At 43.0% G+C, this 17,868-nt stretch overlaps 1 protein-coding gene across 2 annotated transcripts in view; it reads left to right on the forward strand.

The window, feature by feature from the left end:
• The window catches only part of RELL2 (RELT like 2), a 134,940-nt gene that overhangs the window by 92,835 nt on the left and 24,237 nt on the right, over positions 1-17,868 (forward strand). For both annotated transcript variants that reach the window (XM_077474233.1, XM_077474232.1), the window contains exon 6: positions 904-1,315. In XM_077474233.1, the coding sequence (XP_077330359.1) occupies positions 904-1,315 (412 nt within the window). The remainder of the gene's footprint in view (positions 1-903; positions 1,316-17,868) is intronic.

A 17,868-nucleotide genomic window follows, 5' to 3' on the forward strand; every position in this document is an offset into this window, starting at 1 on the left:
CTTTTTTTTTTGCAAAAACTACATATTTGTACATTTTAAATAGTTTCTAGCGAGCTAATTGTTTGCATACCTAGTAATGATTACACTTAAATAAATGTATAAAATACATTTTTACCTGCAAAGAAGATGTTTACTTGTCTCTTCTGCTCACTATGCTGCTAATCTCTGTTGAAGATCCTTTAGAACAAGCAGGATTCTGTGAAACCCTAGGGTTCCTCCACAGTTCTGTGGGGGTTCCTTGAGCAATAAGAAATGTCTGCCTCTCAGATAAGTAACTGCTGAAACAATGATCTTTTTAGCTAACTGTAGGGAAGGGGAATTCTTACCAACAACACAATTGTAAGGAACAAACGTCAAGTGGCCATTACACTAATGTATTGTGTAGATATTGTAATTATTAGCATGGGTTCCCTTAGACAGGAATTTTTTTTTTCTAGGGTTCTGTAATATTGAAAAGGTTGAGAAAGGCTGCTTTATAATTTAACATTTGCAGTAGCGTAGATTTTCTGGGTCATTGCTACTGGGTTCTGTGGTTCCTTCCGCCCAACCCAAAGTAAGAGTATGGAGGTAACAAAGGGGCTGGGGGGGTCAAACCACTGAGCACAAAGGAAGAATAGGTTTTCTACATTGCCTCCAATATCTTCCCTGCTACTGCCCTATGTACTTGGCTAATAAGAAAATATTGCTTGAAGTACTAAATTGAAAATAAAAAAGGAGACAGACACTGAGGTGTGCCCCTCCAAAGTTATGTCCATAACAGGTGGGAGGAGGTGGGAATTCAGAGGCAGAGACTTCATTTTCAAAGGCATAAAAAGTCAGTGGATAATTTAAGCCATATATTTTAGATGTTAAAGATTATGTTTGGAGATGCTGTATCCTTGTTTTCTTTTTCTTTTTTTCTAGATTCAGGGTTACCCATGTTGGAAAGAAATCAAGTATTCAGTTATCACAGGATGATCCCAATATTGGTAGTGACCCCGTATCATCTGACAATGCTGAGGAGCAACAAGCTGCAAAGTCAATAAATGGTGTCACTACACGCAGGGCCTCGGTGGGCCTGTCTCAAAATGGACCAGAATTGGTGGGGTTAACAAAGCTAGAAAGCAAAAACTATGCAGAGTCCAGATTGGAAGACAAGAATGGGCTTAAAAGTTCAGGGGGGAAAACTGAAAGAATCCTAGCAAAAATCAATGGGATCAAAGACAGACGAAGCAGTGCACCGGAGCAGACAGTAGCACAGAGAGAAAGAGCGGATATACTTCAGCTTCGAAAAAAGGAACAAAGAAACAAAATATCAGAATCAACAGAAGAGCAGGTATAGCTGGTGGTAAAAAAATACACTATTTTATATGTATACCTTGTTGATAAGTAAGATTACTGTTATAAATGTAGCCTTCAAAAGATGGTACCAAGATTAGTTTAACAAAAGTTTTAAATAGCGTGGAAAAGATTAGAATCCTTGTATGGTTGTTAATGTTAACTGGGACAATCTGATATTTTCCCTCACTTTCTGTCCTCGACAGTGACAGGAAGAGAGCAGTAATCTGCAACAGAGACATAGACACCCATTCAAATCTGTAAGCGATTCTAGCTTTCCCTTACGCCTTAAAAAAAAGTTTTTGTTGATGTTGGAGAAATACCCTCTGATTAACCCCTTCTTGTCCACGCTATAGCCAGATGACGGCTACAGCATGGACCTACTTTGCCGGGAGAGCCTCAGTAGGCTTCCTCCCGTGCTTGAGCGGCCTGCGTGGCCCCTGCAGGGTGCCCGCTCCACGCTGTGTGATCAGCGAGTCTATGAGACTCGGCTGTTCATAGATCGGAGTAAGGGGTCGATCCTGACCCCTTACCACATGATTAGCTGCCAGCCATTGGCAGCTGGTCATGTGATGTAAACAGAGCCGTTAATCTGCAATTTTTTCTCCTTGTGCTGATAGCGTGAGGAGAAAAACAAAAAAGCTGATCACCGGCGGCTGTCAGATGGACATCGGTCCAGATCAAGGAGCGCAGCCCCTGAGTCATCTGTGCCCACCAGTGCCACCTGCCAGTTCCACCTACCAGTGCACAACAGTGCTGTCTACCAGTGCCCACCAGTACCACCTGCTAGTGCCCACGGTGCCGCCCTTCAGTGCCCACAGTGCCACCTATCAATGTCACCAATCGGTGCCTCATTACCAGTGCCCATCAGCGCCACTTACCAGTGCCCATCAGTGCCATCTATCAGTGCTACCTATCAGTGACACCTAATAGTGCCCTTCAGCACCATCCATCAGTGCCACCTATCAGGGCCCATCAGTGCTGCCTCATCAGTGTCATCTTTTCAGTGCCCATCAGTGCCTCCTTATCTGTTCCTATCAGTGCCGCCTTTTCTGTGCCCATCAATGCAGCCCATCACTGCTGCCTATCAGTGCAGCCTCATTAGCGCATATCAATGAAGGAGAAAAATTACCTGTTTGCAAAATTTTATAAAACATGTTTTTGTTTTGTGTTTTTCAAAATTTTCTGTCTTTCTTTTAAATGGGCAATAAAGCAGCATAATATTTCTGACCTCCTATTTTGAAAATGTTAGCTGCCCTGACAGTCTTGCTGACCCTCTTGTTTTCTATATGTTTTTTTTTTTAAAATAAGGATTTCTTTATTCTTATACATGTCAAATGTAATAATAACAACCAAATAACAGTAATGGTATGGCCATCAGAACAAAATAGTAGTCATCATAGGCGTACGCACAGGGTGTGCCTGGGCACACCCTAATCACCATGGACTGTTCAGATTCCCTCTGCTAATAAAAAAATTAATTAAATAAGCTGACATCAATCTCTGCCCTACTGACACTGTCCACTGCTCTACTGACACCGCCCACGTTTAGGGAAATGATCAGGGGAGGTAGGGAAGCACCAACCAGAGAGAACCCATATCAGGACATTTTTGAGCTGTCCAAGGCAGCCAGACCTTATCATACTTCTTGGGAAAATTTCTATTCATGTAGGTCAACTTATACACAGGTAAAACAGCGGTTTAGACATTGCTGTGTATTGAGTTATTTTGAGGGGACAGCAAATTGACACTGTTATACAAGCTGTACACTCACTACTTTACATTGTAGCAAAGTGTAATTTCTTCAGTGTAGTCACATGAAAAGATATAATAAAATATTTACAAAAATGTGAGGGGTGTACTCACTTTTGTGAGACTAGGCCACTCCAAAACCTAAATTTTTTGTTGTTTGAACCATTTGGAGGTGGACTTGCTGTTGCGTTTTGAATCATTGTCCTGCTGCATAACCCAAGTGCACTTGAGCTTGAAGTTCACAAATTGATGGCTGGACATTCTCCTTTAGGATTTTCTGGTAGAGCTCAGAATTCATGGTTCCATCAATAATGGTAAGTCATCCAGGTTCTGAAGCTGCAAAGCAGCCCCAGACCATCACGCTACCAACACCATGTCTGACTGTTGGTATGATGTTCTTGTTATGAAATGCTGTATTCATTTTATGCCAGATGTAACGTGATGCACACCTTCCAAAAAGTAAAATTTTTGTCTCATCAGTCCACAGAATATTTGCCTAAAAGTCTTGGGGATAATCAAGATGTTTTTTGGTAAATGTGAGATGAGCCTTTGTGTTCTTTTTGGTCAGCAGTGGCTTTGGCCTTGGAACTCTCCCATGGATGCCATTTTTGCCCAGTCTCTTTCTTATTGTTGACTCATGAACACTGATCTTACTTGAGACAAGTGAGGCCTGCAGTTCTTTAGATGTTGTTCTGGGTTCTTTTATGACCTCCTGGATGAGTCATCCTCATCCTTTTGGAGTAATTTTTGTAGACCGGCCACTCCTGGGAAGGTTCACCACTGTTCCAAGTTATCTCCTTTTGTGGATAATGGCTCACTGGAGTTCCAAAGCCTTAGAAATGGCTTTGAAACCCTTCCTAGACCGATACATGTACATTACTTTGTTTCTAATATGTTCTTGAATTTTTTTAGATTGTGGCATGATGTGTGGCTTTTTGTGATCTGTTAGCATGCTTCACTTTGTCAGACAGCTTCTATTTATGTGATTTCTTGATTCAAAAGGTCCTCAGCTTTCCAAAAAATTATGGTTAATAACATTTCATTCATGCAATTAAGCATGGGAGGGGTCAGTTTCTTTTTCACATAGGCCCAGGCAGGTTTGAACAGCATTTTCCCTTAATAAATAAAATAATAATTTAAAAACTGCACCTTGAGTTTGCTCGGGTTATCTTTGTGTAATATAAATTTTTTTTGATGATCTGAATCATTTAAGTGTGAGAAATATGCAAAAAAAAATAAAAAAAATCAGTAAGGGGCAAATACTCTTTCACAGCACTGTGTGTATATATATTTTGCGTGTGTGTGTGTGTATTGTGACATTAGGAAAGGCAAGGTGATTGATGGACGTTATGTTTCACCTCGCATGCGTTCATTTGCCGAGAACTAAGATGGAACCCAGTCCAGATTTTACCAGCCACCTCGGCAGGGTTGGTTCCGGACCAGATTTTGCGGTACATTTGTGTCCACCAACAGGTGGTATAAATTAAGCAGGGCTAGAGCAAAGAATTGCTCTTGGCCTGGGACTCAGGAAGTTTGCTTTGTAAGAGAAAGGGTTTGCATTATCTTTGTTTTGTGGGTGAGTGGGAGAAGCCCTTCACTTGTTGAGTTTGGAACATGCAATGTTCAGTTAGTGCCTAGATGGCAAGGATTTATTTTCTGTTTTTGTTTGTGTTATTTTCATGCAACCTTTTAAATAAAACTGTCTACAAGTCAGATTTTAAGAAACCCGCTGTTTGGACTACCATTTTTCCTATGGAAGGCGATCTCCCTTTAGCTAACCCCTGACGTATGGTGGATTTGGCAGGCATCTTCCTGAACAAGTGGAAAGATGAAGGGTGTGTTAAAAGCCCTGCTGCATGCCATTGCAACCCAGCAGGAAACCAATTGCCAGCAGCAGGAAACCGCCAAGTCGCAGAGGCCACTGCAGCCCAGCAGGAGGGGAATCGCCAGCAGCAGTAAACCAACCGCCGGGTCGCAGAGGCCACTGCAGCGCAGCAGGAGGTGAATCGCCAGGCCATTGCAGCCCAGCAGGAGACAAATCGCTCTTTTGAGGAGGCCCTGGTGGAGGTAAAGAAGGGGTCCGCAGGTCCTTTGCCGGTGGAACAGAAAATGGTGTGTGCCAGCTATTACCTGATGACACCTGCAGATGATGTGGAATCTTATCTATCAACTTTTGAAAGAGTTGCAGTTCGATAAGGATGGCAAAAAGAGCAATGAGCAGGACTTATAGTGCCCTTTCTGGCAGGAGACAGCACATACAATCTCCTACAACTGACTGATAGCTCTATTACAGAAGAGCAATATAGCTAGCTATATAGGTGGATATAACGGTGTATATTCTGCGGTCAGGGCACGCAGGCAACACCCACAATCTCCTACAACTGACTGAAAGCTCTAATACAGAAGAGCAATATAGCTAGCTATATAGGTGGATATAATGGTGTATACTGCGGTCAGGGCACGCAGACAACACGCACAATCTCCTACAACTGACTGATAGCTCTATTACAGAAGAGCAATATAGCTAGCTTTATAGGTGGATATAATGGTGTATACTGCGGTCAGGGCACGCAGACAACACCCACAATCTCCTACAACTGACTGAAAGCTCTAATACAGAAGAGCAATATAGCTAGTTATATAGGTGGATATAATTGTGTATACTGCGGTCAGGGCACGCAGACAACACCCACAAACTCCTGCAGATTGTTAAAAGCTCAATTACAGAAGAGCAAGAACGCTAAATCGGCTGATAAGGAACGGTGTATACTGTGTTGAAGGTACACAGAGAACACCCACTAACTCCTACAGACGCCAACACACTACACAAGGCCGCTGCGCTGGTGGCCTTATATAGTATGGAGCGTGTACTACACAGCCTGAGCTATGATTGGCCACAGACATCCTGCCTGTGGCCAATCCTGGCTCTCCTCGCTGCCGGCGCTGTTATTGGCCAAGCATGCGGGGTCACAGTCATGAGCCAGCAATGCACTGTGATGACGCAGTACATTGTGGGCTGTGAGCGCCACACAAATTTGGCACGAACTGCCCATAACTTTCGGTATTCGCCGAACGTGCAAACAGCCGATGTTCGAGTCGAATGTATGTTCGACTCGAACATCAAGCTCATCCCTAATCTAGGTATGAAGGGCATAAGAGACTTAAAAAAGAGACCAAAACAAAAAAAAAAAACATAACATATATGCACCAAAAAACCATGCAAAACGATCTGTAAGTTTTAACACAAAAGTGTAAAACCATACAGCATAAGGTGTCGGTAAAATATACTTACAAACGGCAGAGTGTATGTTGATAGGTCTTCCACAACATGGGCCATATGCTCCCCAATTGCGTAGCACGTTCCCTCAAGACACCGGTTAATGCCCCCTGGGAGACATATGTGAAGCTGACATCACTTGGGCTCCTGGCTTTTGCCTTATATGAGTCCCAGAGGGAAAATTGGTGCCAAAAATACCCCCAATCACAATTCAACTCATTGTGAGACACAGGTGGCCATTAAGGAGAGGAGGGGAAAGGCCCCGGTGAGATGGACTGAGGAAAAGCCAAACCTAATCCTCCCATTACCCCTAAGGGCCAAAAAACACGGCCACCAACCTTATGCGTCAGTACCCGAAACTACCCCTTGACGGCGGCAATCTCTCCATCTAACCATCAGCGGAGTCTCAATGCAGCCATCAAGGTGGCGATAAACCGCCAGCCAACCATGGGAAATGACCCCTTTTGCAGACATTAATTGCTGGGTTGTGGCGTCATCGCCATGGTAACAAGACCGGTCTCGGTCCGGGTGATGACGTCCATACCCAGAATCGGAAGTGACCCCATAACGGCGATGTTCCTAACCGGGACCCGGAAGTGACCTATCGATGGACCTCATTGCACAGGCGGAGGAGGGAGGTGGCGATGACGCTTCCAGGGAAACGCCTCCGCTCCTCCCACCCAACCAACCGAGCTTGGAGAAGCAGGGCACAAAGAGGCAATGACAATTATTCTCTCAGTATATATCGCCCACCAAAATGGAAAGGCCAACCCATATCTCCTCGGTGTCAATAGACCCCCATGAGGCAAATTCGGATAAAAATATACAAATATTGGTGGCAACAACACACCAAACCATCCCAGAGCATGCATCTCTGGTGGTGTATTATTGTCCCAAGGCCAAAAACGTAAACCACCCGACACAGGAAAAGAACGCCCGGGATAAGGCTGAAAGGGGGACACACAGAATGTCGACCCCCTGACGCATCCTGAGCTGCCCAAATAAAAAGGAGAAGAAAAGAACAATACAAATTCCCCTCCTCCCCTTCTCAGTGGGCTTACCTGTGCCAGGAATGCGGTATACATGGACCCAAGCTATTGACCAGGAAACCCGAAAGATGAAAGCCCTATCGGATACCAGGAGATGGAACAGAGCATATCAGCATATAATACAAATTAACAACAAAAAAGAGGCGCCACACGAGACACCCCAATAGCATAATGATGCAAAAGGTGAATCGCAAAGCCTTCCTATAACACAACAACCCAAACAATAATAACCTACAATTAGAGATGAGCCGAAAACCCCCCGGATCGGTTCGCATCAGAACTTTTGAACGGACCGCAAATTCGTACGAACTTTAGAACCCCATTGAAGTCTATGGGACTCGAACGTTCGAAATAAAAAGTGCTAATTTTAATGGCTAATATGCAAGATACTGTCCTAAAAGGGGTTTGGGGACCTGGCTCCTGCCCCAGGGGACATGGGTCAATGCCTAAAATGTTTTTAAAAACGTTTTTGCGGGAGCACTGATTTTAATGACGATTAAAGTGAAAAAAAATGTGAAATATTCCTTTAAATATCATGCCTGGGGGGTGTCTATAGTATGCCTGTGAAGTGCCACGTGTTTCCCGTGTTTAGAACAGTCCCTGCATGTCATTTAATGGAAAAAAAGTCATTTAAAACTGCTTGCGGTTTTAATGTAATATCTGGTTCTGGCAATATGGATGAAAATCATTGAGAAAAATGGCATGGGTAGCCCCCCTGCCCATTACCAGCCCCTTGTACGGATATTAAGGGGAACCCAGTACCCATATTAAAAAAAGGAAAGACGTGGGGCCCCCAGGCCCTATATACTCAGAACAGCAGTATACAGGCGGTGCATACAAGACAGTGACTGTGTAGGTTTGTTGTGTTAAGTAGAATCTGTTTGTAATTTTAAACTGGTAAATTTTTAAAGTGTAGCTCCAGTCAAAAAATCTATTTTTAAGCTTTTTGGAAAACATAGGGAAGGGTTATCACCCCTGTATAATTTGTTTTGCCGTCCGTCTTTTTTCATCTCACTTCCTGTTGTCTCCTTCCGTTTGCAAGTAGGAGACGTTTGCAAGTTGGATGTTTGAAAGTAGGGGCCTGCCCTACATGTTCTGCAGAAATGGCGGAACAAGGTGTTGGTGCTGCCACAACATTGTAAGCCCTCAAAGTGACTCTTGGTGGGCGCTGGAGCGCCCTGCTGTGAATGATTATATCAAGAATTGTAATTACATGCCATTGTTGATCAGTGGTAGAAAAATTGGGCCTTTGGTGGTTGTGGTGCTGATGCCACAACACTATAAGTCCTCACAGTTACTCTCGGTGGGCACAGGAACGGGCCCTGCTGTGAAATATTGTATCAAGAATTGTAATTACATGCCCCTGCTTAAAAATTGGGCCTTAGGTACTGGTGCCACGACACTGCAACCTCTCTCATATACTCTAGTTGTAGTGCAGGAATGAGCCCTGCTGCCAAGCATTGCATCAAAAATTGTAATTAAACGCCCCTGTTAAACAGGGGCTGAAAAATTGGGCCTTAGGCACTGGTGCTCCTACAGCTGACTGAAAGCTCAATTACAGAAGAGCAATATAGCTAGCTATATAGGTGGATAATGGTGTATACTGCGGTCAGGGCATTCAGACAACACCCACAAACTCCTACAGCTGACTGAAAGCTCAATTACAGAAGAGCAATATAGCTAGCTATATAGGTGGATAATGGTGTATACTGCGGTCAGAGCACGCAGACAACACCCACAAACTCCTACAGCTGACTGAAAGCTCAATTACAGAAGAGCAATATAGCAAGCTATATAGGTGGATAATGGTGTATACTGCGGTCAGGGCACGCAGACAACACCCACAAACTCCTACAGCTGACTGCAAGCTCAATTACAGAAGAACAATATAGCTAGCTATATAGGTGGATAATGGTGTATACTGCGGTCAGAGCACGCAGACAACACCCACAAACTCATACAGCTGACTGAAAGCTCAATTACAGAAGAGCAATATAGCTAGCTATATAGGTGGATAATGGTGTATACTGCGGTCAGGGCACGCAGACAAAACCCACAAACTCCTACAGCTGACTGAAAGCTCAATTACAGAAGAGCAATATAGCTAGCTATATAGGTGGATAATGGTGAATACTGCGGTCAGGGCACGCAGACAACACCCACAAACTCCTACAGCTGACTGAAAGCTCAATTACAGAAGAGCAATATAGCTAGCTATATAGGTGGATAATGGTGTATACTGCGGTCAGGGCACGCAGACAACACCCACAAACTCCTGCAGATTGCTGAAAGCTCAATTACAGAAGAGCAAGAATGCTAAATCGGTCGATAACGAATGGTGTATACTGTGTTGAAGGTACACAGAGAACACCCACTAACTCCTACAGACGCCAACACACTACACAAGGCCGCTGCGCTGGTGGCCTTATATAGTGTGGGGCGTGTACTACACAGTCTGAGCTATGATTGGCCACAGGCATCCTGCCTGCGGCCAATCATGGCTCTCCTCGCTGCCGGCGCTGTGATTGGCCAAGCATGTGGGGTCACAGTGCATGATTGGCCAATCATGAGCCAGCATTGCACTGCGATGGCGCAGTGCATTGTGGGCCGTGAGCGCCACACGAATTTGGCGCGAACGGCCTATAACGTTCGTTATTCGCCAAACGTGCGAACAGCCGATGTTCGACTCGAACACCAAGCTCATCTATACCTACAATGTATTAAACCCCTTATATAGTGGTTACCGACACAACCCCTTCCCATAATCACTCCATACCCAGAAAGAAAGCATAAAAGAAGACAAAGGGGGGAAGAACAAGCCCCAAAAAACTAATACTAGCCAACAAACCATGTTATTTTTCTTTATTTTTTTATTTTTTCCAAAACCAAGAATATGAATGCCTATATGCACATAGCCTCCTTAGGTCGAATGGACCCCCTCAATCAATGCCTTTAATGGCCTCAGTCAGTTTTGTCAGAGTTGAACCATCCAAAAATGGCCTAAAACTTTCAGTCTCGTTTAGACCAGGAGGAGTAGTGGCATCCAAATATTTATCCAGCGCATTTCGTGCTGCAATAGTATTTTGTTCCAATCTCCCCCTCTCATTGGTACATGTATCCGATCCACAACCATAAAATTCACAGAAGGCATCCTGTAACCATGTCTTTTTGTTATATGTCTCCCAAGGGGGAGATATAAATTGCAAATCCTCATACTGAATACACGCTTGCTTATACGTTGGCCAAATTCCTGTTTAGTCTTTCCAATAGAGAAAGCTCCGCATTCACATTGGAAAAGATACACAACTCCTTTAGTTTTACAATTGGCGAAATGGTTTAATTGGAATATCTCTCCATTGGGTAATTCAAAAGATGTACGTTGCCTTATCACTTTACAAAGTGAACACGACCCGCATGGATATGTACCCCAAGTTTTACAGGGGTCAAGTCGTTCACTTTCCTTGTATTCACTCTGAGTGAGTAACCCCCCCAATGGAGCCTGCTTTTCGAAAAGTAATTAATCCCGAAAGGACTGGATCATCTGTGAGTACTGACCAATGTTTCGTAAGAATCTTTCTCACTTTCTCATGTTCATTCAAAAACCGTAAAATTATTCTAGTAGTATCCTCAGATTTGCAAGCTTTTTTCTTGAAAATAACTCATGTCTATCCTGATTTTTTACACGATTAAACGCTTTTATAAGGCACAATTTTGTATATCCCCTAGTCAATAATCTCTTGCTGAGTTTATCTGCCTCTAGTTGAAAGGTTTCATCAGTTGTACAATTCCGCTTTATTCGAAGAAATTGACTATATGGTATAGATTTCTTTAGAGGCTCCGGATGAAAACTTCTGGCATGCAGAAGAGTATTACCCGCCTTCTCCTTCCTAAGACCCCTTTCACACCAGGGCGTTTTGCAGGCGCTATAGCGTTAGAAATAGCGCCTGCAAAACGCCCTAAAGAAGCTGCACCATTGTGTGTAGTGTGAAAGCCCCGAGGGCTTTCACACTACAGCGGTGCGCTGGCAGGACGTCAGAAAAAAGTCCTGCCAGCAGCTTCTTTGGAGCGGTGAAGGAGCGGTGCGTTTACCGCTCCTCCACCGCTGCTGCCCATTGAAATCAATGGGGCAGCGCTGTAATGCCGCCGGCAAAACGCCGCTATTGCGGCGTATTGCCGTCGGTTTTAACCCTTTCGCGGCCGCTAGCGGGGGGTAAAAGCGCCCCGCTAGCGGCCGAAATGCGCCGCAAATCCGGCAGTAAAACGCCGCTAAAAATAGCGGTGTTTTACCGCCGACGCAAGGTGCGGTGTGGTGTGAAAGGGGTCTAAATAACTGAGTTGTTAATCTTCCAGAAGCGTCTTTCATAATAGAGATATCCAAAAAATCTTTTTTGGAGTGGTCATACGACAGTGTGAAGAAAAGATTAAACGCATTCTGATTAATTTCTTTCAAACATTGTTTAAGTAACTCCTCAGGGCCATTCCATACAAGGAACACGTTGTCGATGTAACATTGCCACAACACGATGTGTTCCGTGTATCTCGCCAATTGATCATTGGACAGAAAGGCTTTTCCCCACTCCCCCAGGTACAATTTGGCATAGGAGGGCGCACAACATGTGCCCATAGCCACACCTTGCACCTGGAGGTAGTGGGAACCCTTAAATAAAAAACATTGTGTCTTAATATAAAATCAAGCATCTGAAGAACAAAATTATTGAAATTCCATTCAGTGGTGGGTCTCTGTTGCAAAATTCTTCCAATCACAGCTACCCCTAGATCGTGTGGGATACTATTGTAGAGTGACTCGACATCAATTGTAACTAGTATTGCTGAATCCGGAATTTCCAGATCATCCAATATCTGTAACAAATGAATAGTATCCTTTGTATATGATGCCAGTTCCAAGACATGGAGTCTGATATAGTCATCTATGACTTGGCTAACCCCCTCAGAGATACTTCCATTCCCGGAAATAATTGGTCTCCCTGGGTTTTTTTTATATCCTTATGTACTTTGGGTAATGAATACATGGTTGGAATTCGAGGATGTTTGGTACGTATTAATTCCAACATGTCAATGGTAATGGCCCCACTCAAGTGGGCTTCATCTACCATTTCATAGAAGTAAACTTCTGAACCAAATGAGCTGAGATTTTGTGATAGCATCTACGATTATTCAGAATGTTTAAACACATGGTTTCATACATCAAATTATCCATTAGAACAATATTCCCACCCTTGTCAGAGCCCTTAATGGTTATTTCCACATTATATGCATTCGAGATTTTAATGCATTCGATAGTTCAGGACTGAGGTTTTTTGACTCACCTTTATCTTTACTGATTGCTTGAATTTCTTTGGTGGTTAATTTTACAAAAAGCGCAAGGGCCCGATTTTGACCAAGTGGGGGAAATTTATTAGATTTTTTCTTAAATATTTTCCTTGATCGAGGGCATTCTTGAAGATTTGCCTCAATGCTATCTTCACTGTCAGACCCCTCATCCCAGCTGTCCATACAGGACTCATTTTCTTGAAGTAGCTGATTGAGATCACGCAAAGCTCTAAAATCAGCCGCTGTAAGATTCGGCCTAACTACTTCCTGTTGCGTGACTTGTTTCTTATACATACTTTTAAAGAGCAGTTTTCTTGTAAATAGATTGATGTCCTTAATAATTTCAAAATTATCCATGGACTTATTGGGGCAAAACGATAGTCCAAACGAGAGCACCTGGCTCTCAGCATATGTGATTATATGTGAAGATAACATTTATGATGTTTAATTTTCCTTCCCCAGTATCGAAACCGGCGTCGGATCCTGTGTGAGTGGTGGGTTCAACAATTGTGTTGGAATTATTTTGTCTAAAAAATCAAGTTGTCTCTGCGTTTTAGGAATAGCTCCCAACTCTTTAGTACTTTTCACAGTCTTACCTTTCTCAGAATGGTGACTTTTGGTAATGTCACTGTAATTTTTGGGATTTTTGAATGTACCACTGTTTTTACCTCCTCATGAAGCATGCCACAGTTTTTTTGTCGCCTGTTGTACTTCTCCTTCCAACCCATGCAGTTTGGCAAAAGGACCTTTCCTCTTTCTCAGGGATCCATCTGTGTGAGAGGAAGCTGAGGAGGAGGAGGAAACATTAGATGGTGTATCTGAATTAAAGTCTTTTTTATTGTCTTGGATTTTCGAAGAGCCCCTATTGGTACTATTATTTTTGTTCTTATTCCATTTATATCCCTGATGCTCACTAAAAGCATTTTTATCCCGCCAATATTTTCTTTCCTTTTTTGAAGGATAGTGGTCATACAGTACTGACAAGCCACCCTGCTCCTAGATGTTTGACTTGATACAACTCACCCAGAAGTGTCTGCAGCCAGAGACTTTGTCCAAGATTGTGGAGCATGTGGTCATGGACCATTAATTGCGTGGACTCCCTGCCACTTTGAGGAAGTGGGACGGCCATGGGGACCCTAAGACTGCAAGCTAGTAGACCTGGTGTAATGATATACTGCTGCTGAGAACTTGTTGAACTCATCTGTGCCCCACTCCAATGTTTCTAGGGGTGAAAAACCGCCCGGAGGATCCAGTAAGACTGTTCCAGGGTTCAAGGCCTCCGGGAAAAATTACAAAAGTGTTGCTATATATCAGTGGTTCTCAACCTGGGGTCGGGACCCCTTCAGGGGTTGAATGATGATTTGCCAGGGGTCACTGTATCCTGGGCTGTTCCTGAAGTCCGAAAGGGGTGAGAGAGGAAATAGACCTGGCGCTATACCATATACCACTACAAATCTATACGTGAAAACTCTGTTATGTGTAATTTTCAGCGTGCTGGCAATTAAATAGAAATCATAAAATAAAAGTCATAAAATAGGAAATGCTCATCCAAATATTACTATTAATAATACTAAAGTGCAAGTGATAGACCTGTGCATAAAAACTTTGTAATTTTCAGAGTGCTGGCAATTAAATAAAAAACATGGAAAAAACCATAAAGTGGAAATTGCTTATCCAAAAGTGACTCAAACAATATGCTGCTAAAGTGCAAGTGCCAGTGGATTTACATGTGCCAATAGCTATATGTTATCATACGTGAATTAAAAATATGGAAACAAAATAGAGTAAAACAAAATATGTTATCTCAGAACTATTAAAAATATAGTGACTGTATTTTGTTTATAAGGTGTTTTTGCACTAAATATCATGCAAAGTATAATCAGAAGTAATTTCGTGATGACTGACACACTGCAAAAAAATAAAATAAAAGTGAAGATATGTGCAGTGCAGGAAAAAATAAACAATGAAAAAAATAATAAAAATATAAAAATATACAAATATAAAAAATAAAAATAAAAGTCTCTGGTGAGTGACGGAATCTTCCGTGCGTGAAGGAGAGGGAAGTGATAATTTCCAAAATTATTTCCCGTGTTCAGTGGTCACTTCTATATTATGCTCTCACCGGAAAAATGACCCCATCCGGGGTGGATCAGCCTTCACAATATCAGCTATTGTGTCGCTCTCTGGCTTGCTTCAGATGCAATGCTGGGGATCCCTTGTTTCTCCGTGAGTATAGTGTGCCACGTTGTGTATATTAAAAGAGAGGCATATCCATAGTGTGATAACGTTTAAAAGCTAATTTTTATTCAAAAAAGATTAAAACTACTTACAAAAGCAGAGTTTGCAAATGCGGTTGTGTTACAGCTTTAAGACGATTTTAAAAGTCCTGCTCAGCTTCCTGGTGTATGCTAGAGGTGTACGTCGCTACGCGTTTCGTCATACAGACGTCATCCGGAGCGGACTGCAAGCTAGTAGACCTGGTGTAATGATATACTGCTGCTGAGAACTTGTTGAACTCATCTGTGCCCCACTCCAATGTTTCTAGGGGTGAAAAACCGCCCGGAGGATCCAGTAAGACTGTTCCAGGGTTCAAGGCCTCCGGGAAAAATTACAAAAGTGTTGCTATATATCAGTGGTTCTCAACCTGGGGTCGGGACCCCTTCAGGGGTTGAATGATGATTTGCCAGGGGTCACTGTATCCTGGGCTGTTCCTGAAGTCCGCACCACTCTCCCAGCCTTTTTGTGACTGCCCAGCAGGGCTGTCCCTGGAGCCTGTGGCGCCCAGCTGGGCTGTTCCTGGAGCCCGTGGCCACCCACTAAGCCTCTTCAAAGCCACCCATTCAGTTCACGGCTGGGTGGCAGAGACTAGAGGTCAGCTGATTGGTGAGGAATGTGAAGTGGGAGGGACTGGAGAAGACCCCATCTCCTGATTTCGGCATAGGTGTCACTGCTACGAAACACCACAAAGTCTGAGACACAGTGAAGCCGGAGACACAGTGAGTAACACTACCTGTGATGAGAGTTGCCATTAAAAGTCCCCACTGCAGTTCTCAGATCAGCAGATGACCTTGATAAAGAACACCTAAGTTGGCTGATCAGAACTTCTCCCACCATTGCTACTCATCCCAACTTCCCACCCGGCACTGCCACCCCATTCCTCCCATTGCCTACCAAGGAGTAAGAGAAGGAATAAAAATAGAGAATACATGAAAGGGAGAGGAAAGAAGAGGGAGGAACAAAGAAAAAGGAAGAGAAAGAATAAGAGAAAGAACAAGAAAGATGGCTAGAGAGAGGAATGGGGGGAAAAACAAGAAATTAGGATAGAGAGAGATAAAAGGGAAAGAAAGGAGAACAAAGACAGAGTGGTAAAACCTTAAATGTACTATAAGAGGTTTTAAAACTGAACGAGTGGAAGGGACTCAGAGCGCTAAATGTCTGTGGGTTAGGGGCGCAAATTACTTGTCTTGCCTTGGTTGCAGACCACCCCACGCTACGAAAATGATTTTACTGTTAGGGGTCCCCACAATTTGAGAAATGTCATCAAGGGGTCACGACACTAGAAAGGTTGAGAACCACTGCTATAGATAATAATGAGACTATAGGCTCAGGACCTGGAGACTGGCCAAATAGGTCAGGAAGGTCTCTGAGGTTGTTTAAAGGACTGGGTACAGAACACATAAAATGTTATCGCTGCCATGCGTTAGGTCATATTGCCGCTAACTGTTCCCTAAATGATGAACCAATGCAATGTGATAATGCTAATTTGAAAAAAACACGTCTCTTTTTGCAAAGGTGACATATACTGCATCTTGTCAGGGACACATGGAAAAACAAATGTGTGTGATTTCAGTTGATGGAAAGCCAGTCACTGCGCTGCTAGATTCTGGTAGTGTTGTGACTTTAGCCAAAGGTGATTTTGTAAATCCTGCAAAGTTGCACCCTAGCGCTATTGGGGTGATTTGCATACATGGTGACACACATGACTTCCAGACTGATGTGGTTGAGTTTGATTCCCCTTGGGGCACTGTGACACATTCAGTGAGTACCCTCACTACTTCATGAAGCCCTAGTGGGGAGAGATTTTCCACACTTTTAGAGTTCATGGGTAAACAAAAGGAGTCAAGAGGACAGAGCTCCCCCTGCTGAGGAAACACTGGAACTCACTCTGGACTCCTGCTGTATAACTGAACTCCTGACTATCAGATCTATATAGATATAATCTTTCAGAATGTATATTGCAGCAAAGGGACTGTAAAAAGGCATACATGTAGTGAGCAAAACCAACAAATTAAAAAATATATCACATAAAATTTATTATACAAAAGTTTAAAAAAAAGACATGGAAGTAACCACATCCATGTGTTGTACCCAGGTAAAGGTCCCGACTATAATAAAGAGAATATTTCTGTTTTTACAAAACTGGTTCACATAAGAAGTTTGATGCAATTCGAAAACACTCTTTCTTCAGAAGCGTATGTGAACACATATGCTGTCCAGAACAGGGTCAGTATATAAAAACAGTGTTAAAAGACATTGGGGTGTATTTAGTAAAGCTGGAGAGTGCAAAGTCGTCTCATTCTGCATAGAAACCAATCAGTGTCCATATTTTATTACCAAGGCTTAATTTAACAAGCTGAGGTTAGAAGTTGATTGGTTTATATGCAGAAGTGAGCCTGGTTTTCCTGCTTTAGTAAATAAACCCCATTGTCTTGTACAATAGAGTTCCAGTGAGTCAGCAACAGATAGAACAGCAGGGAGTATGTAGTGGATCATAGGCATATGCACCAGCAGACGTGGCACCAGTTACCAACAACTATCTCCCCACATCAATAGAATATGCATATTCAAAAAGTAGTTATATCAACTGGCATCTGCAGACACATGACCATCTGACAATGGTGGAGCACACTGGTCATGGGTGAGAATTACAGCAGTGGTTTTTGCATACTTTTGTGTGTGGCAAACATTCATCATGGAGGCTGCTCATGAAGAGAACACAGACCATCTGACTTAACTCTGATAGTGCATTGGGATTGACCTTTTTCAATATCTACAGAACAACCAAATTTAACTCTACAATAAAGTTTGAGGAAATCTTTGCAATGTATGTGACTTTCTCAAAAGATTTTTTTCACCTCAACT

Source organism: Lithobates pipiens, unplaced genomic scaffold (genome assembly GCF_037356315.1).
Source record: "Lithobates pipiens isolate NorthernLeopardFrog02 unplaced genomic scaffold, aLitPip1_a1.2 Scaffold_8, whole genome shotgun sequence".
Taxonomy (NCBI): domain Eukaryota; kingdom Metazoa; phylum Chordata; class Amphibia; order Anura; family Ranidae; genus Lithobates; species Lithobates pipiens.